Source organism: Mercenaria mercenaria, chromosome 6, assembly GCF_021730395.1.
Source record: "Mercenaria mercenaria strain notata chromosome 6, MADL_Memer_1, whole genome shotgun sequence".
Classification (NCBI taxonomy): domain Eukaryota; kingdom Metazoa; phylum Mollusca; class Bivalvia; order Venerida; family Veneridae; genus Mercenaria; species Mercenaria mercenaria.
The window spans coordinates 18,824,223-18,850,584 of NC_069366.1; the positions used below are offsets into that span (position 1 = coordinate 18,824,223).

The window sequence follows — 26,362 nt, forward strand, 5'->3', positions numbered from 1 at the left end:
AACAGACTTAGCTAAGCAATTACATAAGTTTTTTTCCTGAAATTGGGACCAGATACATAATAAAATCATCATACACGATTGTCTCAACAGACAGACAGACAGACAATGTCCATATATCTAATAAACCCCTACATCTATCTATATATTTCGAGAATTAAAACACACACAACTTGTATCAGTTTTAGTTTATTATAGTACGAAATATAAAAACCTGTTACAACAACACAGAGGTAAAATCTTAAAAGTATGTAAATAAATAATATCTACCCAACTCATCTACCCTTCGTATTTCTCAAAGATAAAGACAATTTACACACAAGGAATGCTGAGGCCTATCAGGTAACAATGAGCATATTTTCGTTTTTGCAGATGTTTTCAATAAATAAAATGAAATCACGGCTTAATGTTTTGAATTTAGAAAAAGAAAAGTAAAAATCTCAAACTTAACCATTTTTATACCAAGCCAACTAAGCCTTTTTTCATACGACACTTAAACATATAAATCCTATCCCTCCAAAATAAAACAAAATTTTTCCTTATCAAAGAAATGCTCAGGTGATGAATTCAAGTAGAGAAGTCTGTCTAAACTAAAGACCAAATATGTGGAAATTTATTAAACTTTTGTCATGCACAAACGAGGAGACAATTAATAATTTAGCCTGTTTTATCAACAGTACTTTGAAAGTAAGACGGAATACATTAGAAAATTAAATATGTATTTCAAATTGTATATACCAAGATCATATTATTCATCTATACCTTGTACTGATGATACCTTAATTTTGTAATTGGTAAATGTTTATTTTTTTTGTATAGTAACACATATAATTGACACTTACAGTGATAACTATGTTTTAAATACTTTGTAAATATGTTTAAATTCCATGACCTTGATTTAATATGTACATGTTGTAGTGATGAGGAGCTCATGGCTCAAATCTGAATAAAGCTTTCTGTATTCTGTATTCTAAACTAGATCCTCATGGTTCTAAAGAACAGCATTCAGAAATTCCAAGGAAACCCTGGTTACAAAATATTAGAATAAAACATCAATATATAGATCTAAATAAAATAAATAATATTTAAAAAGATTGGCGATATTAATGTAAAATGAGTAAGGAAACATCTATCACTATAAAAAAAAAAGTACAAAATACAAATATCACATGAATTGGGGATAATTAAGTTGACAATGTCAAGATTACAATTTATGTAAAATTTGGAGTAGATACATAATATACATATACAAATAATGTGTAAAATTAAATGGCCTGCCATTCCAGATAAATAAGAGAATGAAAAATAAAATAAGTTCCTAATTTTAAAGTTTACAGTGTGAAGAAATTACAGATGTGTATAAAAAATTACAATCTGAAGAATATACAAATAATAAAGCTGATGATGCCAATATTGTTTTATTTAAAACAAATCTTGGTTTTGTAGTCAAACAGAGTTTGTTCTTTCTTATCTTTACTGATATTACTTACCTATTCCTTAGATATTTACATGTTTTATCATTTTCAAACAAAACTGGACATAAATATTGACACTATTGAATTAATCAAATTGCGTAAAGCATGTTAAATCCCAACATGAAAAACTATATAAAATAAAGAAAACAATGTTAATAATAAAATAAGACACACCAAGAGAAAACCAACATAGTGCATTTGGCATAGGAATACGAACAGCAAAATATATGCAAAATAACTCATTTTGCTGATGAAATATTTGAGCCGCGCCATGAGAAAACATAGTGCGTTTGCGAACAGCATGGATCCAGACCTGCCTGTACATCCACGCAGTCTGGTCAGGATCAATGCATGATGCTGTTTGCTAATGGTTTCTCTATTTGCAATAGGCTTGCACAGTGAAATTCAAAACAAAACCCCAGCATGATGAGTAAAATCCTGTAAATGTTTCAGGACTCTGGGTAAAATACTTTTTTTAGGTAAGTGTAACACAATCTTTCAGACCTTTGGTGAACATTTTTACTATGTCAAGGGCCATAGCTCTAGGCTTACTGATCAAAATCCCATACAAAATTCCAGACAAACAACTTCACATGCCCAATAACGGTCCTAAGATGTTTCACAACTCTAGGTCAAATACTTTTTGTGAGGACACAAAGTTGAACAAACAAGACATCTGAACTAAGTTAAATCAAAGTCCTCAGCCATCAAACCCCTTGAAAATGTTTTGGTGTACAAAAATGGTATAAAACAGAAGCAAAAGGAAAAATCTAATAAAATAACACCATCAAAAAATGTACTTAAGTTTCATTACAATCAACATGATCAATTTCAAGAAATTTGTAAACTTTCAAAGAGAAAAGACTTAAAAACAGACCATACTTGTGTTTATGCAAGGAGTTACAGGATACTTAGTTATAGGATACTGATTTAAATTAAATGAGCCGCGCCATGAGAAAACCAACAGTACGTTTGCGATCAGCATTGGATCCAGACCAGCCTGGGCATCTGTGCAGTCTGGTCAGGATCCATGCTGTTCGCTAATGGTTTCTATAATTGCAATAGTCTTTGAAAGCGAACAGCATGGATCATGACCAGACTGCATGGATGCGCAGGCTGGTCAGGATCCATGCTGGTCGTAAATGCATTATCTTGGTTTTCTCATGTTGCGGCTCAATTGAAGAAGTTTAACTGAGAAACAGAAATTTTACTACATGTATAACCTTACCTTTCCAAGTGGTATCAGCAGATTCCTTTTCAATTGTTAATCAATCAAAGAAATTCATTAGGCCTTTAATATATCTTACTTCAGAGTGATAATGTTCTAATACAACTTTAATTGGGGTGGGGGGAAGACCAATATGATCAAGAAGATTAGTGAAGCGCTGCTGGAAAACACACTTATTTCACAGTAAAGTGAGAACTTTCGCCTCAATATTTATGTTTAATTTTGAAACAATTCTCTGTAGTTTAATGGATAGTAACTAATCTCAAAATAAAGAGCAAGTGTATTTCTTCTTTAAACAAAATTAAGATACACCTATTTCACCCATAAAATTTGTACATTCTTTCATTTCAAGACATATAAAATGTTAAAAAAAAACAACTTTAACCTTAAAACAAACAATCAAATAACAAACAAGAAGCTGTGTTCAATAAACGCTTGATGCCCCCATTGGCATTCTTGTCGATACAAAGCAATCCAAGTCCAAAACGAGGAAACGGTCCCATTTGGTTAACCAAGAGATGGCCCATACAAAGCAACCCAAGTCCAAAACGAGGTCGAGGTCAAGGTCAAGGTCAAACTGAGGTCAGGTGATGTTTGAAGATGAGGAATGGTCACAGGTTACATCTGCATTAGTATCAAGTCATTCTAGTAAGGGGTATTGATGCTAGATGAAACGGTCCCATTTGGTTAACCTCATACGGACGGACGAACAGACAGACGAACAGAAGGACGGACAGGACAATCACTATATGCCTCCTGCATCAGTAGATGCCTGGGGCATAAAAACAATATAATCAAAACAAATCTTTAAAGTAGTGATATTTGATAAAGGTTTAACATTAACCACTTGTAGTTCCTCTGTTACATATGGTAACTGTTGTTAAGCAAGATAGGCTGTCATAGTGATGTACTGTTGTGTGTAGGAGATTTAACATTAACCACCTGTAGTTCCTCAGTTACAGGTGGGGACTGTTGGTTAGCAGGTAGGCTGTCATAGTGATGTACTGCTGTGTGTAGGAGTTTTAACATTAACCACCTGTAGTTCCTCAGTTACAGGTGGGGTCTGTTGGTTAGCAAGATAGCCTGTCATAGCAATGTAGTGTTGCGTGTAGGAGTTTTAACATTAACCACCTGTAGTTCCTCAGTTACGGGCGGTGACTGCTGGTTAGCAAGATAGGCTGTCAGATCAACATTCAGGTCCTTCAGTCGATTCAGGTGCTCAACATTGTGATCATCTTCTGCCTTCTTTATGTCTGAAATTAAAAAAAATTCTTTTCAACAGATTGTTTTGAAACTACCTTAATATAAATGGTAATTGTTCTAAGGCAAACTTGAGAAAACACAGAAATTAATAAGAACCTAATATGACTTTAGTCATAAGCTCTTTAAAATCCAGTTTTTGTTCATGTTCCAACTGTTCTAAAGCATGTTTGAGAAAAAAATTGATACAAACCTAATCTGGCTCTAGTCATAAGCTCTCTTATATCCAGTTTCTGTTCATGTTCCAACTGTTCTAAGGAAAGCTTGTGAGTCTGCACCATATCATCTTTCTTCTGGTTGTGTGACTGTTTACTTTTCTCCATTTCTTGCTCTGAATTATTTTACATAAACAGGTACAGATTTTGGAATCAACCATGGAATGAAAAAAGCATACAATGGTCAGATGAAAACAAAACTATCAGTGCTGTACAATTCTAACATGACCAAATTAATTTTCCTATCAATAAAGAAAGCTGAAAGTGGGATGTTATTATGCTATAAAACCACTGTTTGTCAAAATAAATTGGCTCCAACTCTGAAGTTACCCCCACAGTTTCTAACACTATGAAAATATGCCATTTTTTGTGATTGTTGATTAAAAACTGAAACAATATAATCCCACAAAGTGATTACCAATAGATGCATATCATTTTATCACTCTGATAGCAACCATCATATTCTCCCTATCCATCTAAACTCCAAACAATTCTTTCATTAAATAATAAATTAACCATTTGGGATATATTATGTCTTAACCTTTAGCCTACTGGCAGCAAGTGATTCTGCCTTTGCGACCAGTGCATACCAAGATCAGCCTGCACATCCATGCAGGCTGATCAATGTCTGCACTGTTCACCATTCAGTCAGCAGCTTTTTTTGGTAAGCACCCCTTTAACAGTTAAAAAGTACTGTCCAAATTGAAAAATGGACAAGTTCATTTATAAAGTTAAGCAAGCTAAAGGTTAAATGATTACTCTAAAAGATGGAAAAAAGCCCTAACATCACATCTGGGGTGGACATGTTTGATATTGGTTAAAGACGAACGTTAAGGACTAGTCTCGCAACATGGTGAAAACAACACTAAAATGCGAGCAACAAATGTTTGATGCTGGACTAGTTTGTCACCTACTTAATTTTACACGTTCTTGTTCCTTGCTCATTTTTAAGTCAGCTAGCAGCTGTTTCTGTTCCTCTATCTCTGTGTTCAGTCGAAGCTGAGTTCTCGATTCAATTGCACTATTCTGCATAGCCTGTAAAAATCAAAGAAACCAAAGTGATGACAGATTAAAGCAAGACTAATTATCACTATAAAAGCATTAATATTGTGGGCGACCACTTTTTGTGGATTTTGTTCAACCAACAAAACAAGATACCAAAGTACATATTAAAACCCATAATTACTTTATCTTTAGAATAAGAAATCCACTATTTCATTCCTGGTAAACGTCATTTATGCTGAAACCATAAAATTCGTATCGACAAAATTTTACTACAAGCTGAGGACCTGATGGTCCAATGCTTTCTGGTTTTATTTGCTTCAATTCAACAAACCTTCAGGTTAAAATAAAGACAGACTAAACATGTGTAGCAAAAATTACTGGAATTGTATCCTCTATGTTATTAAACCCAAGATGTATAGCCCAAGTTTCTGTATCTAGTACCCTGTTTTTTTTTTTCTACAGCAATATAATACCTGTAACTGATCACTAGAGTGATATCCTCTGAACACAATTTTCTGTAACTGGTACCCTATTTTCTCTGCTCTTTGTTCTAGCTGTGGATAAGATGTCAGTTGACTGAGCTTGTGGGATTCTTTCAGAAACTGCTCAAAACTGAAAATAAATGAGCCGTGCCATGGGAAAACCAACATAGTGGGTTTGCGACCAGCATGGATCCAGACCAGCCTGCGCATCCGCGCAGTCTGGTCAGGATCCATGCAGTTCGCTAACAGTTTCTCCAATTCCAATAGGCTTTAAAAGCGAACAGCATGGAGCCTGACCAGACTGCGCGGATGCGCAGGCTGGTCTGGATCCATGCTGGTCGCAAAGCCACTATGTTGGTTTTCCCATGGCACGGCTCAAATACGTAACTACAATATAATTATGGTAAATATATTCTAATCTTAGCTTCTAAAAACAATCTTTAGAGTAAAATGTTATCTTTGCTATAGTATAGTTATACATTTAGTTACATTATGTTTACTACATTAAAAAGCTATAAATTATGCTTACTATATAACAGAGCTATACATTATGTTTAAAATATTACAGAGTTGTAAATACTGTTTGCTTTATTATAGAGCTGCACATTACACTTACAATATTAAAGAGTTGCATGTATAAAGTATGTTTCCTATATTACAGAGCTATAAACTATATGACATTTCTGTATCATAAAATAACTATACATTACATCTTCTATATTACATGCACTATTTTACAGCGCAATATATTACATTTACAATATTGTAGAGCTATAATTTACACTTATTATTTTATGGCACTATAAATTACATTTATTATATTGTAGAGCAATGAATTACATTTACTATATCACAGAGCTATAAACTACTACAGTAACTATATAACACAGCTATATATTACATCTACTATCTTACAGAGCTACAAATTACATTTACTATATTGTACAGCTATAAATTGCATTTACAATATTATACCTATAAATTACATTAATGACAATATGGAGCTATAAATTACATTACTACATTATAGAGCTAAGAATTATATTTACTATATACTATAGAGCTTTACGGTACATTTACTTTACCATAGAGCTTTTCATTATATTTACTATTTTATAGAGCTACAAATTTTATTTACTGTATTATGTGTACTATATTATAGAGCTGTACATCACATTAACTGTATTATAGAACCTTTCAAGTGGTAGTAAAATAAGTTGTCACATGAAATGAAACCTATCTCTTACATGTATAATAAAAAAAATGTTTTTTTTTTTTAACGTTTGTAGGTCACTAGGTGTGTGTCTAAGTGTGTATTGATCTAAGAACATCCTGGTACTACAGGGTTTATACTGACCTTAATTTTCCTACAAATGCTATCACATCAGCACACATTCCACTGAAATATATAAATGTTCATATTGATTTAAAAGATCCCTATATCAAAGCATGTATACTTTTTACAAGTAACGCCTACCTGTTTGAAAGCTGACTCTTCATAGCAAAGAGGTACAACTTTTATTGTTAAAATGTTAAGGTTCAAACATTCCTTGCTAAAATTGAGCCGTGCCATGAGAAAACCAACATAGTGGCTTTGCGACCAGCATGGATCCAGACCAGCCTGCGCATCCGCGCAGTCTGGTCAGGATCCATGCTGTTCGCTTTTAAAGCCTATTGGGATTGGAGAAACTGTTAGCGAACAGCATGGATCCTGACCAGACTGCGCGGATGCGCAGGCTGGTCTGGATCCATGCTGGTCGCAAAGCCACTATGTTGGTTTTCCCATGGCACGGCTCAATTTATCTAACTTATATCATTAGGTTGTCTGAACAATGAAGTACTTCTGATAAAATTTATCAAAATAGTCAGATAGAAAGACGTATAAGGGAAGTAAAAGCTATGTAAGGAAGAACTAAAATAAAGTATATTTAGCTAGTCCAAATAATTTGACATCAAAACTGATTCTGAGATATTTTCGTGATAGGTCATAATCCCTCTCTTTACGTCAAAACCAATAACGACCTTTTCTCTGGTGAAATTAGATTTAGGTAAAAACATGATCATGATGAAATCGTAAAACAAAATAAAACTGAATCATTTTATGGTTTAAACATAACAGTAAAACACGTTAATAAAGCGTAAACACTATTATGTTTCATTTTGGCTACCTCGCTGTATTTACACGTCCGCCATTACACTCAGTACACGCTGACAGTGCGGTTGGTCGTTATCGATCACGTGACATGAATTGGAGCCATGTAAAATTTGTGTAAACTTAAGGGTGTGTTGTTTAAATCAGTAAAAAACTCGTGTTTTGACATTTATTCACATAAACATCAATTGAATGGAAGGAAAAAATGGACATTCTTTCCAGGTATTTTAAAATTTCACTAATATTTTTGTTTTTTAATAGTTAGAATGCAATTTAAAAATCGCAGCCTTGCCCCCCAGAAATCGTCACAGAAGGCTCAACACAGAAAAGGTACTTTCTATGTTGTACATGGAGGAAAGGTACATGTATTGACCTATGCAAAAAATTATCACAATATCGTGGCTCACGTACAATTAGTTGGACTAACCTTTAGCCTGCTGGAAGCAAGTTATTTTGCCTTTGCAACCAGTGCAGACCAAAATCAGCCTGCACATTCATGCAGTCTGATCATGGTCTTCACTGTTTGCTATTCAGTCAGTAAATTTTCAGTAAACATCCCTTCAAATAATAAATGGTATTGCCCAAATTGAATGATGGACCAGTCCATTATAAAGATTTAGCAGGGTAAGGATTGAATTACTTACTTGATCATATCTGCTATTGGATCATGTGTTGTATCAAGCTGTAAAATTACCAATGAAATAAACAATAAATAAACAATAAACAATCAATAAATAATCAATAAAATAATCAATAAAATAATCAATACAATAAAGTTGTTATAATGGAACTTTGTTCTACCATGATGTTTTTGGCTTAAGTGGCATCAGCATGGCCTGGCCTGGACTCCACAAATTTTGCACCAAGTGTGATCTGGTCAGGAAAAATCCACTAGAGCCTAAATCAGCTTAATGACATTTTTTACCATATATCCTGTAAGAATTTCTAGTGTAATATCAGTCAAAATCTTAGAAAAATAAGGCTGAAAACTTGTTTGAAACAGTGAATTTTTTGACGCATGAAACACTGAGATGTCAACAACACAATGAACATCATTTATGATGTCATATTTTACATACAACTACAACAAGTTGAGAACATTTTTATGCCCCCGAAGGGAGGCATATAGTTTTTGAACCATCTGTCAGTCTGTCGGTCTGTCCGCAATTTTCGTGTCCGGTCCATATCTTTGTCATCGATGGATGGATTTTCAAATAACTTGGCATGAATGTGTACCACAGTAAGACGACTTGTCATGCGCAAGACCCAGGTCCATAGCTCAAAGGTCAAGGTCACACTTAGACGTTAAAGGATAGTGCATTGATGGGCGTGTCCGTTCCATATCTTTGTCATCGATGGATGGATTTTCAAATAACTTGGCATGAATGTGTACCACAGTAAGACGACGTGTCGCGTGCAAGACCCAGGTCCGTAGCTCAAAGGTCAAGGTCACACTTAGACGTTAAAGGATAGTGCATTGATGGGCATGTCCGGTCCATATCTTTGTCATCCATGGATGGATTTTCAAATAACTTGGCATGAATGTGTACCACAGTAAGACGACGTGTCGTGCGCAAGACCCAGGTCCGTAGCTCAAAGGTCAAGGTCACACTTAGACGTTAGAGGATAGTGCATTGATAGGTGTGTCCTGTCCATATCTTTGTCATCCATGGATGGATTTTCAAATAGCTTGGCATGAATGTGTACCACAGTAAGACGACGTGTCGCACGCAAGACCCAGGTCCGTAGCTCAAAGGTCAAGGTCACACTTAGACGTTAAAGGTCATTTTTCATGATAGTGCATTGATGGGCATGTCCGGTCCATATTTTTGTCATTTATGCATGGATTTTACAATTACTACGCATGAATGTGTGGCACAGTAAGACGACGTGTCGCGCGCAAGACCCAGCTCCGTAGGTCAAAGGTCCTAAACTCTAACATCGGCCATAACTATTCATTCAAAGTTCCATCGGGGGCATGTGTCATCCTATGGAGACAGCTCTTGTTCTGTATATAGTTGCTGGGACTTGAATATGAGTTTTATGTTGGTTAGTAAAAATACAGGCTGTATATCAGACAAATGATTTGCTGGTAAATAATAAAATACATTATTATTAAATCTATTTTATAGTTCTTCCGTTTGGTCTAGATAAAGTCACATGATCAATGATAAAAAGTCAGACTGACTCAAAAGCGGAGCCAAAACAAGTATTGACCTCCAGCTATGACATCATCACAGTTTGATGTCAAAACAATGCAACATCACACACAATTTACTATGCAAAATGACCAAAGGCTGCATATATTTGTATTTGATTTTTATTCTTGTATAAGTAGGCTGAATTTAATAATAATAAAACAATTGTTGACTTTTAGGTTCGGTCGATATGTGGATTAATGGACCTGATAAAAGAGAGATCAACCTCAGGCTGCGGCCTCGGTTGGTATCACTTTTATCAGGTCGATAAATCCACAAATCGACCTCACTAAAAGGCAATAATTGTATAAAACAAAATATAATAATTAGAATATAAGTTAATACAATAAGTCATCACTGAACGAGAACCTTGAGAAGTTCATGGGATCGCACTTTATATATCTATCATAATAACTTCATATAAAAATGGTTTATTTAACAGAGCAACATTAATATGTATTAATTTTACATACCATTTTGAGTACATCTTTGAGTTCATAGAACAGCATGAGTTTCACTGTAATCATAGTATCATCATTGGTCCTCACATCTCTCACCTGAATATACAATAACTTGTAGGTGTTACGGTGATTGTAGCAAGTTTTCTTATTTTTTTTAATCTTATCTAATTTTTACATATACAAAGCAATATATAAATTTCAATATTCTATGCATGTTTTTACACTGTTGAACAAGATGAGATTACCGATCTCATTATCTGACAGAAAAGTATTGAAATTGGCATTGGTCCTCACATCTTTCACCTGAGTGAAGGTACAGCCACTTGTTGGTCTTTAACTCTTATGGTGGTTATAGCAAGTTTCTATTATTTAACTCAGAACTACTTCACCAAAAGAGCTTCAAAGTACCTAACCAATTAAACGTTTAGGGGAGCGGTGGTCTAGTGGTTAAGGTGTCGGCCGCTCAACCCGGGGGTTGTGGGTTCAAGCCCCACTGGCCACTGGGTCATAACCATGACTTCTCATATGACACCAGTACTGGTTTTTCCAGGAAGCGGACTCGAGAGTGGTTCAAATAAGCTTAAAGCTTTCATCACAATCGAGCTAAAATAAATTAGTATAAACTAAACTAAATGTTTCCCCTAAAGTAACTGTTAACTGCAAACCCGAAAACCAAATATGGAGAATGAATGACAGTGAATTGTGGCCAACAGCTGACAATTACCGGTAGACAGGTAAAATGTTTATCTAAGTCAAAACCCTGTCCATACCTAGCTAAATGAGGCTAGAAAAAACAAACATTTTTTCTTCATCTTCTCTAATATCAGAGAAATGTCAATACTATGGTTCGTTTTAGTCAAATGTTGTTTTCTTAGAATCTAGAATACTGTTAAATCATTAATATTCGAGAGGGACTAATTTTCATGGATTTTGAGGTTGAGTCACAAAACTTAATCCCAACAATCAAGTAAAATCCCCATTAATTTTTTTGTTCAGAAGATGAAATCCATGAGTTCATATCCCCGACAAAAACCAGGAAATTTCATGCCAACGAAATTAAATGATTTTACAGTACTGCTAAAGCAGATCACTTTCATATTTCAAGGATTATTCACTATTTTGACTAAATCTCTATCATGATAGCTCTGTAAAACTCTCAACTTACATTGTAATAGAATTGCTCTGGAATGACAGCTAACTGGTTAAATTTATCTTTGCCCGGAACCATCCTGGTTTTGTTCTCCGGGTCAGTACCATGCCATTTGAACTCGTGTAACCTGAAACAATGCAGTTTGTATCAGCTCTACTTGAACAAGTGTATCAAAACAATGTATTCAAGGGTAATGAGTACAATGTACTATTTATTCTGATTTATTCTGATTTATTTCCAGTAACTATTAAGATGTTAAACCAAATGTGTTAATATCTAGTACAGTTATAACAAGAGATGTTTGAAAAATACGTATGCTACATGTACCATACTGGCCTGTGTTGAAAGAACATTTCTTTAGTTACTGAGCAGAAACCCTTTTCAGTCTCAAGGTTACTGTGACCTTGAACTTTGCCCTACTGAACATAAAAACAATACGGGCCATTTACTAACCACAGACAATCATCCTATGAAGGCTGATGATAGTATCTCATAATGTTCTCCAGTTACTGATAAAAAACACAATGTCAAACAAACAGTCAAGTCACAAAAAAAAAAACCCAACAGACAGTGAGCAAAACATAACATCCCTCTTCTATTTTGTTTTGAAGGTAGCATAAAAAAATTCAAGTGGCATTATTTGAGCAGTGTCAAGCTCAAGTTTTCCTCCTGCCCATCAAATACCTTAGACTTTAACCAAGAAAACCAATTTGACATTTACCTAAGATAAGTGGTGTAGGCATTGATGACAAGTATATATGGTTCAAAATTGTTATTGAAAGTTAGTTGACAAATTCTGATATCCTGATAATTCCATCATCATAAGCACAACCTTGTGTTCTTTTTATTGGCTGAGTATACAAATAATATCAAACTAAAGCTGTGAAAGCTTGGCCAGCCCTTCACTTTGTGTTCAACCTCAGCAAAATGCTAACTAGACAATTTACACTACAAAAAGTTAGCTGTTTGGATAAATCATAACATAATTAATCAAATTATATCTTAATTAATCAGGATTAATCAATAATCATGCTATTTTTGTATTGATTAATATTTAAAAGTCTCCCCCACCCCCACCCCCAAGAAAAGACTAGATGCCCATGGGCAACATGTCGAGCCCACCAGCTGTCAAAAGGACTAGGAGTTGCACATCACACCCTGTCTCATTGAGGCAGACATTTATGCCAAATAAAAATTGACTGCAAAAAGTTACAATATAAGTTATTTATAGTAACAACAAAGGTAGGTAAAGCCTAAAAAAAATCTAAATCCACACAAAAATCCTTACCAGTAGAGATAGGTCAAATTACACCTCAAAATTGGATGTAACATGCATATTGTACTAAAAGTTACAATATAAGCTATTTACAGTAACAACAAAGGGAAGTAATTCTAGGTTCTTGCGCATGACACTCTGTCTCATGATGGTGAACAATTGTGCCAAGTCACATCAAAATCCCTCCATGCATGAAAAAGAAATGCTCTGGACAAAGTCATTCATGTATCTGACCTTTGACCTCTAAGTGTGACCTAGACCTTAGACCTAGGGCCCTGGTTCTTGCACATGACACTCCATCACATGGTTGTGAACATTTGTGCAAAGTTACATCAAAATCCCTCCATGCATGAAGAAGAAATGCTTCGTACAGTCATTATTGAATTTAACCTTTGACCTCCAAGTGTGACCTTGACCTATGAGATAGGAACCTGCGGTTTGCACAGGACACTCCGTCTCACTGAGGTTAACATTCATGCCAAATATAAATGAGATTGCTCCATGCATGTCAAAGTTATGGTCTGTACAAACAAATCCGGACTGACGGACGCACATACACCAAACAGCCATTTGGACAACTATGTCTTCGCTTCCGCAAGCTTGCTCGACAAAAAAACAAAAAAACTGAAAGAAAAGAAACTAAAGCCTACCATTCCTCTGCCTCGAGTACAAACACAGTGGGTCCTTGAATAATCCTTCTCTGTACTGTGCTATCCTTCAGTCGCTTATACACAACTATCATATGGTTAGCATCCAACTTGAGTGCATCCATCACATAGATATTCTCATGTAACATTGGATTGAAAAATATCTCACACGGCCTGTCATGTAAAATAAATAAATTGAATCTGTTTTTTCACTTAGAAATAATTTAAAACAGAAGACTACCAAATAGGACAAGCAGCATGTTACAAGATTGTAGGATACTGTATCTAATATATAAATATTCATGCTGTGCTGCCATGCACTTACTCCAGTGTGTGAGCAAAAATTCCATTACTGTATCTAATTTGTAAGTATTCATTTTGTGTTGCCATGTACTGACCCTGGTGTGTAGGTAAAAGTTCCATTACAGTAGTACATTTGTAGTACTGTCTGTATTTAATTCTTAGGTATTCATGTTGTGTTGCCATGTACTTACCCTGGTGTAGGGGCAAAAGTTTCACTACTGTATTCAATTCTTAAGTATTCATGTTGTGTTGCCACGTACATTGTACTTACCCTGGTTTGTAGGTAAAAATTCCATTACTATATTTAATTCTTAGGTATTCATGTTGTGTTGCCATGTACTTCCCTGGTTTGTAGGTAAAAGTTCCATTACTGTATTTAATTCTTAAGTATTCATGTTGTGTTGCCATGTACTTACCCTGGTGTAGGGGCAAAAGTTTCACTACTGTATTCAATTCTTAAGTATTCATGTTGTGTTGCCATGTACATTGTACTTACCCTGGTGTAGGGGCAAAAGTTTCACTACTGTATTTAATTCTTAGGTATTCATGTTGTGTTGCCATGTACATTATACTTACCCTGGTTTGTGAGTAAAAGTTCCATTACTGTATTCTATTCTTAAATCATTGTGTTCCAGTACATGTATACGTGTAGTAATTCTATATAATTCTAGTTTATGTGTGTTGCCATTACTTCCCGTTTGTAGTAAAGTTCATACTGTATATTCTTAATATTCATTTTTCCATGTACTTACCCTGGTTTGGGGAAGTTCATCTGTATATCTTAGTATCTGTTGTGTTGCCATGTACTGTACCTGGTGTAGTAAAGTTCATACTGTATTTAATCTTAGTATTCATGTTGTGTTGCCATGTACATTGTACTTACCCTGGTTTGTAGGTAAAAGTTCCATTACTGTATTCAATTCTTAAGTATTCATGTTGTGTTGCCATGTACATTGTACTTACCCTGGTTTGTAGGTAAAAGTTCCATTACTGTATTTAATTCTTAAGTATTCATGTTGTGTTGCCATGTACATTGTACTTACCTGGTTTGTAGGTAAAAGTTCCATTACTGTATTAATTCTTAAGTATTCATGTTGTGTGATGTATGTCCCTGTAGTGTAAAAGTTCCATTACTGTAATTCTTAATATTCATGTTGTGTTCCACTGTACTTCCTGTTTGTAGGTAAAAGTTCCATTACTGTATTCAATTCTTAAGTATTCATGTTGTGTTGCCATGTACTTCCCTGGTTTGTAGGTAAAAGTTCCATTACTGTATTTAATTCTTAAGTATTCATGTTGTGTTGCCATGTACATTGTACTTACCCTGGTTTGTAGGTAAAAGTTCCATTACTGTATTCAATTCTTAAGTATTCATGTTGTGTTGCCATGTACATTGTACTTACCCTGGTTTGTGGGTAAAAGTTCCATTACTGTAATTCTTAAGTATTCATGTTGTGTTGCCATGTACTTCCCTGGTTTGTAGGTAAAAGTTCCATTACTGTATTTAATTCTTAAGTATTCATGTTGTGTTGCCATGTACTTACCCTGGTTTTTGAGTAAAAGTTCCATTACTGTATTTAATTCTTAAGTATTCATGTTGTGTTGCCATGTACTTCCCTGGTTTGTAGGTAAAAGTTCCATTACTGTATTCAATTCTTAAGTATTCATGTTGTGTTGCCATGTACTTCCCTGGTTTGTAGGTAAAAGTTCCATTACTGTATTGAACTCTTAGGTATTCATGTTGTGTTGCCATGTACTTAACCTTGATTGTGGGTGAAAGTTCCATTACTGTATTTAATTCTTAGGTATTCATGTTTTGTTGCCATGTACTTACCCTTGATTGTGGGTAAAAGTTCCATTACTGTATTTAATTCTTAAGTATTCATGTTTTGTTGCCATGTACTTACCCTTGATTGTGGGTAAAAGTTCCATTACTGTATTTAATTCTTAAGTATTAATGTTTTGTTGCCATGTACCTAACGTGGTGTGTGTTAAAATTCCATTACTGTTAATAATTTCCAAATATTCAATACACATGTTGTGTTACCATGTACTTACCCTGGTCAGTGTGTCCATTACTGTTGAGTTTTTTTTTGACAGTCATATTGTGTTGTCATGTACATACCCTGGTTTGTGAGTAACAATTCCATTATTATCTCTGATCTTTAAGTATTCATGTTGTGTTGCTGTGTGCCTCTTCAACTTCTGCAATCGCTCTCTGAATAAAAACACCTGCAAAAGGTGAAACAACTAACATTATATGAGAAATTTTCATAAGTTTCGAAGAAAAGCTTCCTAGATGGATTATTTTTAGAACATAACAGTTAAATTATGTATATCAAAGGAGAAATCGGTTTTAGTCTACCTTCACAGTACCATTCACTGAGTAAAAGTGATCAGCTCACAGTAAGAAACGTGTTAGACTCTTAGTAAGACAATTATGCCCAGGGGCAGAATGTCGAGCCCACCAGCTGTCAAGAGTGACCTAGGCCTTGGACCTGGTTCTTGTGCATGAATTCCATCTCATAATGGTGAACATTCATGCCAAGTTACATCAAAATCCCACCAAGCATGAAGAAGAAATGCTCCGGACAAGCTTCGATTTGACCTAAACTCCAACCTTAGGAACATGGGGTTTCGCATGACACACCTTCTCATTAGGTAAACATTCATGCCAAATATGCAGGTCAAAGTTATGGTCTGGACAAAATCAGAAGGGCTCACGCACATACTCCAAAAGTGGCAACTACATCGAGTTCACTGAAAGCGGGATTGACTAATAGTGTTAAGCTCGTAGTAAGAAAAGTGTTAAGCTCATAGTAAGAAGTGTTAAGCTCATAGTAAGAAAAGTATCAGGCTCACTGGCGGAACGTGTCAAGCGCACTGATGAACAAATTACAAGAGCTGTTTGAAGACAGCGTGCTCGACTATTCAAAGGCTTCTCAATACAAGAGATCACAGAGTGATCTTGGCACCCACCAATGTGCCATTTTTGTGTGTTCCAAATTTCAAGACTTATTGACTAGCTCAAGGTCAAATTTCATTTCCGTACACAACACTGTGCATGTGGTCTAAATTAGAAAGCTGTAGCTTGAGAAATGTGAAAGTAGGTCAGTAGATCAATTTCAAGGACAAAGTTCTTTGTACACAAAACTATGCATGTGCATCAAGTTTGAAGGCTGTAGTTTGAGAAATTTGAAAGTAGGTCACTAGGTCAATCTTAAGGTCAAAGTTTATTTCGGTACACAAAACTATGCAAGTGGTTTAAATTTGAAGGCTGTAGCTTGAGAAATGTGAAAGTAGGTCACTAGGTCAAAATCAAGGTCAAATTTCACTTCAGAACACACATCTATGCATGTTGTCCAAATCTGAAGCCTGTACCTTCAAAAATGTGAAAGTAGGCCACTACATGTAGGTCAATGTCAAGGTCAAAGTTTGTTTCGGCCAACAATCCTATGCATGTGGTCTAAATTTGAAGCCTGTAGCTAAAGAAATGTGAAAGTAGGTCACTAGGTCAATCTTAAGGTCAAAGTTCATTTCGGTACACAAAACTATGCAAGTGGTCCAAATTTGAAGGCTGTAGCTTGAGAAATGTGAAAGTAGGTCACTAGGTCAAATTTTATTTCGGAATACAAAACTATGCATGTAGTCCAAATTTGAAGCCTCTACCTTCAAAAATGTGAAAGTAGGTCACTAGGTCAATGTAAAGGTCAAAGTTTGTTTCGGTACACAAAACCATGCATGTGGTCCAAATTTGAAGGCTGTAGCTTGAGAAATGTGAAAGTAGGTCACTAGGTCAAAATCAAGGTCAAATTTTATTTCGGAATACAGAATTACGCATGTGGTCCAAATTTGAAGCGTGTACCTTCAAAAATGTGAAAGTAGGTCACTAGGTCAATGTCAAGGTCAAAGTTTGTTTGGGTATATAAAAGCATGCATACAGTCCAAATTTGAAGGCTGTAGCTTGAGAAATGTGAAAGTAGGTCACTGGGTCAAAATCAAGGTCAAATTTCATTTCGGAACACGAAACTATGCATGTGGTCCAAATTTGAAGCCTGTACCTTCAAAAATGTGAAAGTAGGTCACTAGGTCAATGTCAAGGTCAAAGTTTTTTTCAGTGCACAAAACTATGCACGTGGTCCAAATTTGAAGGTTGTAGCTACAGAAATGTGGAAGTAGGTCACTAGGTCAAAATCAAGGTCAACTCATGTCAAAGTTCATCTTGCCACTCAAAACCATACATGTGGTCCAAATCTGAATGTTGTAGGTTATTGACAAGAAGTTTTTAAAAGCTTTTCCCTATATAAGTCTATATGAACCATGTGACCCAAAGGGCGGGGCCGTATTTGATCCAAGGGGGATAATTTTGATAAACTTGGTAGAGAACCACTAGATGATGCTACATTACAAATATCAAAGCCCTAGGCTTTGTGGTTTGGACAAGAAGATTTTCAAAGTTTTTCCCTATATAAGTCTATGTAAACCATGTGACCCCCGGGGCGGGGCCATATTTGACCCTAGGGGGATAATTTGAACAATCTTAGTAGAAGACCACTAGATGATGTCACATACAAAATATCATAGCCCTAGGGCCCTGTGGTTTTGGACAAGAGGTTTTTCAAAGTTTTTCCCTATATAAGTCTATATAAACCATGTGACCCCCGGGGGCGGGGCCATATTAGACCCGAGGGAAATAATTTGAATCATCTTGGTAGAGGACAACTAGATGATGCTTCATACCAAATATCAAAGCCCTAGGCTCTGTGGTTTTGGACAAGAAGATTTTCAAAGTTTTTCCCTATATAAGTCTATGTAAATTATAGAAATAAACAAAGGGCCATAACTTACTAAAAAATTGTTGAACCAGTCTGATTTTCAGAGGGACACAACTAGGGTACCAATACATCATTCTGACAAAGTTTGGTCAAAATCCCCCTGGTAGTTTCTGAGGAGATGCGATAACGAGAAATTGTTAACGGAAGGACGGACGGACGGGCGGATGGAAGGACGGCGGACCACGGACGCAGAGTGATTTGAATAGCCTGCTGTAATTTACAAGTATTATACAATATACAGTATTTACACATTAAACTAAAGACCCACCACGACCTAGTGACCTACTTTTTTCATTTACAAAATCTTCATGAAAATCATTCTTGAAATACAGGTAATATACAGTTATACTACAAGTTTTCAGGTGGACAATTTAGGCCATCCCTGAATATGGGTTTTGACAACTTCATCTGCAAACTTATTCAGTCAATCTGTTTTCAGCATAGTTTCTAAAACATAGATGAATAACCATCTTATACTGTAGAAACAAAATGTGATTGAAATTTTAACTAAATATACTGATTTATGTACATGTTGTTACATTAATTCAGTAACATATTAAGACATAAAACACATTGTCTTGGCCTAATATATGTCACTGTCAATTTGCAGCTAGATACTTGCTATTTCTCATTTTCTTCATGCAAAGCATGTATAATTACCATCATGGAAACACAAAATACAGTAATTTTGTGGTGCCTCTTTAAATTAAGTACATAGTTCTGTTGATATACAAGTCCAAGATATGCGACCTTATACACTGACCCTTAACATAGTTTTGTAGTCTCAATCCAATAGTCCTACTACTCCTAGTACTTAGAAAGATTTGAAGTTGCATGCAAAACCTCAATATGGTCTAAGTAGATGAAGGGGTATAATTCTGTTAAAATACTATTCAAGGTTATTGGACTTGGCCCAGTGACCATATGCAATGGCCCCAAGACATGTGTAAAGTTTCAATACAATAGTCCTGAGTACTTACATTTTTAGGCAGAAAATTGTACTCTGTATTAACACATGAATTTTCCGAGTATGAAAAGGTACATAATTTTGTTAAAATACAAGTCAGACTTCTAGGACCTGGGCCTGTGACTATATTTACTGACCCTAAAGACATTTGTGAGGTTTCAATCCAAGGTATCAGCACATTGCAGAGATTATTGCTATGAATAACTTTAATGAAATTTCTAAGTTAAAAAGGGGCATAACACTCTGAAAATTTTGCTGACAGAGTAATGTCCCTTGTCAAACATGTGCACACCAGTGGAACTACATGCAAGTATTCCAAGTCTCAGTTGAATATCTTTGATAGTGATCTAAAGTTGGTTCATCAGAAATGCAGGTCGTTCCACTACTAAACAAGAGCTCGTTGAACACGAAATGCCCCCTTGATGCATTTAGTAATTGCACAAGGAACAGAAATTATTTGCTCACTGTAAACAAAAGTTCTACTGTTCTGGTTCAATGTGACATTGACCTTTGACCTATTGACCTCAAAATCAACAGAGGTCATCTGCTGGTCATGATCAACCTCCCTATTAAGTGATCCTAGACCCAAACGTTCTCAAGGTATCGTCCGGAAAGGGTTTAACTGTTCCAGGTCAATGTGACCTTGACCTTTAGCCTACAGACCTCGAAATCTATAGGGGTCATCTACAGGTCATGACCAATCTCCCTATCAAGTTTCATGAGCCTAGGCCCAAGTGTTCTCAAGTAATTGTCTGGAAATGGTTTAAATGTTACGGGTCACTGTAACCTTGACCTTTGACCTAAGTACTGACATCTAAATCAATAGGGGTCATCTGCTGGTCATGATGAACCTCTCTATCATCTTTCATGACCCTTCTTGGCCCAAGCGTTCTCAAGTTATCATCCAGAAACCATTTAACTGTTCCTGGCCAATCTGACCTTGAACTTTAACTAAATGACCTCAAAATCAATAGGGATCATCTGCTGGTCATGATCAATCTCAATTTTCCTGATCCTTGGCCCAAGCATTCTTGAGTTATTGCCCGGAAACCGTTTTACTGTTCCTGGACACTGTGACCTTGACCTTTGACCCCAAAATCAATAGGGGTCATCTGCTGGTCTTGACCATCATCCAGAAACCGTTTAACTGTTCAGGGTCACTGTGACCTTGAACTTTTACATGTACATACTGACCTCAAAATCAATAGGGGTTATTTGCTGGTCACGACCAACCTCTCTATCAACTTTCATGATCCTAGGTCCAAGCCTTCCTGAGCTATCACCCGGAAACCGTTCAACTGTTCAGGGTCACTGTGACCTTGACCTTTGACATACAGATCTCAAAATCAATAGGGGTCATCTGCAAGTGATGACCAATCTTCCTATCAACTTTCATGATCCTAGTCCCAAGCGTTCTTGAGTTATCATCCAGAAACGGATTGGTCTACTTTGACAGTCTACATACAGACTGAGTATGTAGACCGACCAACTGACCGACATCTGCAAAACAATATACCTCTCCTTCTTTGAAGGGGGGTATAATAAAATGTTGAATCATTGATAACATAAAAAAGAAAGTCTACAAGTTTGTTCTTATCTAAAGTTGTGACGAATGCATAAGCATTAGTGAGCCGTTTGTCATGAAATAAATTGGTCAACACACTTAGCCCCATGTTTGTCACATGTTACATAAACAATAAGTACTACTTAATCAACCATGCAGTTATCAGAAAACAACAATCTCTGATTGGCTTAAAGTGTAAAGCATTCTTTGCAAACTCTGCCCTCGACTGACAGGCAAAAGGTAGTTCTTTTGTGTAATCAGTAAGCTATGTGTTTGGCAAATTTTTAGGCATCCAAGGATTCATAATAGTTTCATCGAGGCAAATTCCTAAAAGATATAAGCAGAATAAGTTTGGACAATTGGTGGGGCAGTGACAGTCAAAAGTTATCACATTACAATGCATTGTCCATAAAGGTAGCAACAATCGCAGGAAAGTCAAGTCTTGCAAACATCAGATTTATGATTTCAAAAAAATGTGACCCCCAAAAAATTTAATATCTTGTTGAAAACGCTAGAGTAAGTGTACCCCGTTTCGCACAGTTCACGGTTTCGCACACCAAAGAATTTTCCGTTTCTTGTAATGAAACTGCGGAGAATTTGAACATGCGTGTGTAAATCAAGTGGACCGGGTCTCTTTATTAAATGTTCACTAATGTGTTCTCAACGTACAAGCAGGCAATTTTGATAAATATACAAGAATATAAAAACTGTTAGTTAAAAGTATCACAACAGCTAAATAACTTGACAGCCACTGCAGGTACTCCGTTTTGTTGCGTAATACCTTTATCCATGATAGCCGACACATTTTTTGTAATAATAAAAGCTATCATTTAAAGGATTATGAATTACCGCATTGAAATCGAACAGAAACATTGCAATTTACGACAATTACAAGACATGACATAATTATGTGATATGTGAAACTGTTAATGTTTGTATATAATGTTTATGTTTAATACAGTATTTTAGAAAAAAAACAAGTCCATATAAAATTTTGAACGGAAATTTATACTAAAGCAGAATGTATAAAATTTGCATGATTTCATATTAAGGGTTGTACTTATCACTTAAATGTGAGTATTCATATAAAGTGTGTGTAGAGGTTTGTGTAGATAAAATGGCACCACAAGATTGCATATGCAGAACAGTGTAAGGGTAAAAAATAGAATTTATTTTAAACAAGAAAACAAAGCCTCCATAAATCATGCCAATTTTGTTATCCCTAAAGAACTAAATGCCCATGCGACAACTTATATTCGTGGGCATGACTGAACACTTGCTGTGAAGTTTATTAAATTGTGTCAAGGGGATGAGGAGAGATGGTGCGCACAAGATTGTGTCTATGTATATAGTATAGTAACAAAAAAACAAAGTCCCATAACTCTGAAAAAAAAATTTCTGAAAGAACTAACATGCCCCATGCACAACTACTGTTGTTACTGATCACTTGTGTGAAGTTTCATTAAATTGTGTCAAGCGGATGAGGAGAGATGGTGCGCACAAGATTGTGTCTATGTATATAGTATAGTAACAAAAAAACAAAGTCCCATAACTCTGCAAAAAAAATTTCTAAAAGAACCTAACATGTCCCATGCACAACTACTGTTGGTACTGATAACTTGTGTGAAGTTTCATTAAATTCTGTCAAGGGGATAAGGAGAGATGGTGCGCACAAGATTGCGTCTACGGACAGACAGACAGACGGCCAGACAACCTGAAACCAGTATACCCCCCCTTACAACTTTGTTGTCGGGGGGTACAATGACAGCTAAAAAACAGTTTCTACAGAAGTATCAGTGTTACAACAAGTGCAATTTCGATTCAACCAATATCCATATTGTACAAAGTATTAGAGAATTATTAGTCCCGGTGTGCGAAACCGGGTACAAATATGTCTAAATAATGGGTCACTTTCTGGCTATATTGGAGAGCTACCAGTGGTGAGCAGTTATCACATGAAGAATAACCAAGTGCATAAATAAAGAGCCATGTATCTATTCTTCTGTCTGAAAATGCAATTTTAATAATAAATTGCTTCCACATATTTCAGTTTATTTCAAGAAGTGTGTAAAAAGTGTGCGAAACCAGGTACACTGACTCTAACATTGTCTAAGTAGCCTGGTTTCTCATGATACCGGGGTACTTAACTGCGCAAAACGAACGAAACTAAAGAAAACAATTCACCTCAGTTTTTTATTTCTTTGCTGATTCCTACATCCTTCCTCACTATTATAATGAATTGAAAACTTTAATTATCTGGTTATTGTTTATTAATTCCCGACGAGTATGATGCCATGTTGAAATCTGACATGTCAAAGTTGTTTCCCATGATACCGGTGTAATCATAAAAAAAGTGTCAACTATGGAAAGCCTGATACACAATGATATTAATATTTCTCAATACTTCAGGTAAGTTTACAGTCTATGATTTCAGACAAATTTCAAGTTTTTTTTCAACACAAAAAGAACACTGAACAATCCTACATTTAGGGTGCATATTACCAAAGATATACTTTTTCCAAGTGATATCTAGATCTTTTCTTTTAGACCTAGATCTATCCAAGTCAAAAATTTTGGCAAGAATTTCACCAGCTACAATATTAAAGAGTAGCAAAGTTATCTTTAAGAATATACATTAAAATCATTTTTAAATGACAGACACATATATATATCAACTGGGGCTTAATTGGGTATCATTATATTTTGCATATTGCTGTAATTCCATTAATTTTGCCTTAACGGCTTGCCATACTTTCATTTCTAAGAAATGACCTAAATATAGAAACAACATGGCTTCCGGTTTGGTGACGACATCAGCATTCTGTCAGACGATATTTTCGCTAAAAATTCCAGATGATAAACATTGTTTACAGGAGATATAGATGTTTTTTGACACATGGGTGGGGACCAAAGGTTAATATCTGTTATTGTTTTTTAATTAAGAAGCGGTAAATTACATCAAGGTTTCCATGATACCGATTATCATAAAATAAGTGTCATATGGAAAGCCTTCCGTATTAATCTCTTTAATACATTCAGTAGGGCTTAACAGTCTAAGATTTCAGAAAATCAAGTTTTTTAACAAAGACCGACATCTCATTGGGAGCATATTACCAGTAAAAGTGATATATGATACTTTCTTGTTAACCAGGTCCCAGAAAATTCAAGAATTTAAGCTACATATAAAGAGTATTGCTCTAGAATAGCTTAAAACAATAACAATTTAAATATTTTATAAATGACAGACACATTATTATCATCAAAATGGTTTAATGAGTACAGCAAGACAATTCCATAAGTATTGAGCTCTATCGTCTTGCATACTTTCATTTCTGGAAATGCTAATTTAAAAAATTTGTTTGGTACACATGCATTCTGTCACAATTTGCAAAAATTCAGTGATAAGTTTACAGGAAAATATGACGTTTTTTGAACATGGGTGGACCAAAGGTGACATCATGTTTTAGATGTCTTTTTTTAAAGTAAATAAATCCAGTAATTTGACATTTCCATAATGTGCGTATACGACAGAGGTTTTGGTTTACTTGGTAATTGGTACATCAGTAGCGGTTACTAAAATAAACTGTTATAGCTAATGAAGCTCGTACCATGAAGAATGAGTATTTTCTGACTTGTTCAACAATCAATTTTGATGCTCATAACTGAATAAACTTACTCTTGAAGGGCCAACCACAAGTCTACCTTCACCAAGATGGTTGAATATTACTGCTTGTTCTCCTTCTAACACTGTCTTGAATTTCATATTTTCTACTCTATCTTGAAGTGGCGATGGGCTGCCAGTTTACAATTATATCCGAAAAGAACTGTCCGAATATTACTTATTGAACGATGAAATAACGCAAAGATCAGGTATGATAAATGTTAACTTGCATTGCATGCATCTACTTAGATTCCAAATTAGATTTCATTGAAGGGATAGATATTGTAAATATTGCAAAATAGTCTTAACAAGTGACTAATTTACTAAAATTACGAACGAGGAAGTCACGAAACGGTGCATGTAAGCAAATATCCCTGTGAATATTGTAATATATAATTCTAGGTTCAAATCACTATTCACTAATTTAAATCCTTATTTACTTCACGTAAAAAGACAACTTCAAGTCTTATTTACGTATCCCTATAAAACATTACATTTCCCTATGCCTACTTTCCATCTAACCAATTGTAGAGTGTTTGGTCTGAACATGGATCCCTCTCCGCATCATATCAAAAATGAAAAATATTGTAGCTTCCTTGCTTGGCTCTTAGTAGTACTGTAGTAGTTGTAGTAATAACGGGAGTTAAAAATAAGCATATGTAAGTATCTATTACCTATTTTCTTACATAAGAGCTTTCTATGTTGATTTAATGCGACGTTAGATAAAGATTTAATCTTTACGTTTAAGAAAGTTCTATCATAATCTAAATTAAGGCTCTAACCACCCAAAGAGCTATAAAGATTAGTATTTTATACTTCTTTTGACCACCAAACAAAACGAGTCGTCAACATCAGCAGCAGTAGCAACAACAGCAACAACAACAACAACAACGATTTCGATACTAAATTACTGACAAAATGAAACATACAACAAAAACAATCCTATTTACATAAAAAAGAAAGCTTTACTTTATGTATAGCTTTTTATCGACACCAGTGACAAAAGTGCATATATAAGTAGATCTTATACTACTAGATTTTAGTAAGGCTTTCGGCAAGGTTAGCCGTGAGAAAGTCCTTCTAAAAATGCACGAATATGGAGTCAGAGGTAACACACTAAGATGGGTCAAAGGCTTCTTAGATAATAGGATCCAATCAGAAGTCCTAAATGGCACTGCCTCTGATGCCATCTCAGTATCATCAGGTGTCCCGCAGGGGTCTGTACTTGGTCCCCTGCTCTTCCTAGCTTACATAAATGACCTCCCACAAAACTTCAGTTCCAAAGTCCGTCTGTTTGCAGATGACACGGTAATATATCTAACTTTGTCATCTGTAGACCAATCTATCACTCTCCAAAATGACCTAAAACTTCTAGAAAAGTGGGAGTTAGAGTGGGATATGGAGTTCAACCCCTCCAAATGTCAAGTGATCCACGCCACTAGAAGGAAACATCCTATCCCTACCCAGTATTACCTACATGGAGTCC

The 26,362-nt window shown here is 35.4% G+C and overlaps 1 protein-coding gene across 1 annotated transcript; it reads right to left on the minus strand.

Moving 5' to 3' along the window:
* Positions 1-170: 170 nt before the first annotated feature.
* LOC123549498 (uncharacterized) lies at positions 171-25,248 on the minus strand. Its single transcript, XM_053545292.1, has 11 exons — positions 24,892-25,248; positions 15,975-16,081; positions 13,550-13,720; positions 11,639-11,750; positions 10,486-10,569; positions 8,459-8,496; positions 7,020-7,061; positions 5,654-5,792; positions 5,090-5,210; positions 4,154-4,291; positions 171-3,953 (listed from the first exon to the last, which is right to left on the minus strand). The coding sequence occupies exons 1-11, from the start codon at positions 24,976-24,978 to the stop codon at positions 3,787-3,789; spliced, it is 1,206 nt and encodes a 401-aa protein (XP_053401267.1). The 5' UTR covers positions 24,979-25,248; the 3' UTR covers positions 171-3,786.
* Positions 25,249-26,362: the final 1,114 nt, after the last annotated feature.

What these genes read in the sequence shown, in the direction of transcription:
- LOC123549498 (XM_053545292.1), bottom strand. Translation starts at nt 24,978, where the DNA reads ATGAAATTCAAGACAGTGTTAGAAGGAGAACAAGCAGTAATATTCAAC. An exon ending in GCATTTGTAGGAAAATTAAG is followed by an intron (nt 5,793 to 7,019) that starts GTCAGTATAAAC and finishes ATTTATTTTCAG; the next exon opens with TTTTGAGCAGTTTCTGAAAG. An exon ending in ACTCTAGTGATCAGTTACAG is followed by an intron (nt 5,211 to 5,653) that starts GTATTATATTGC and finishes TGATTTTTACAG; the next exon opens with GCTATGCAGAATAGTGCAAT.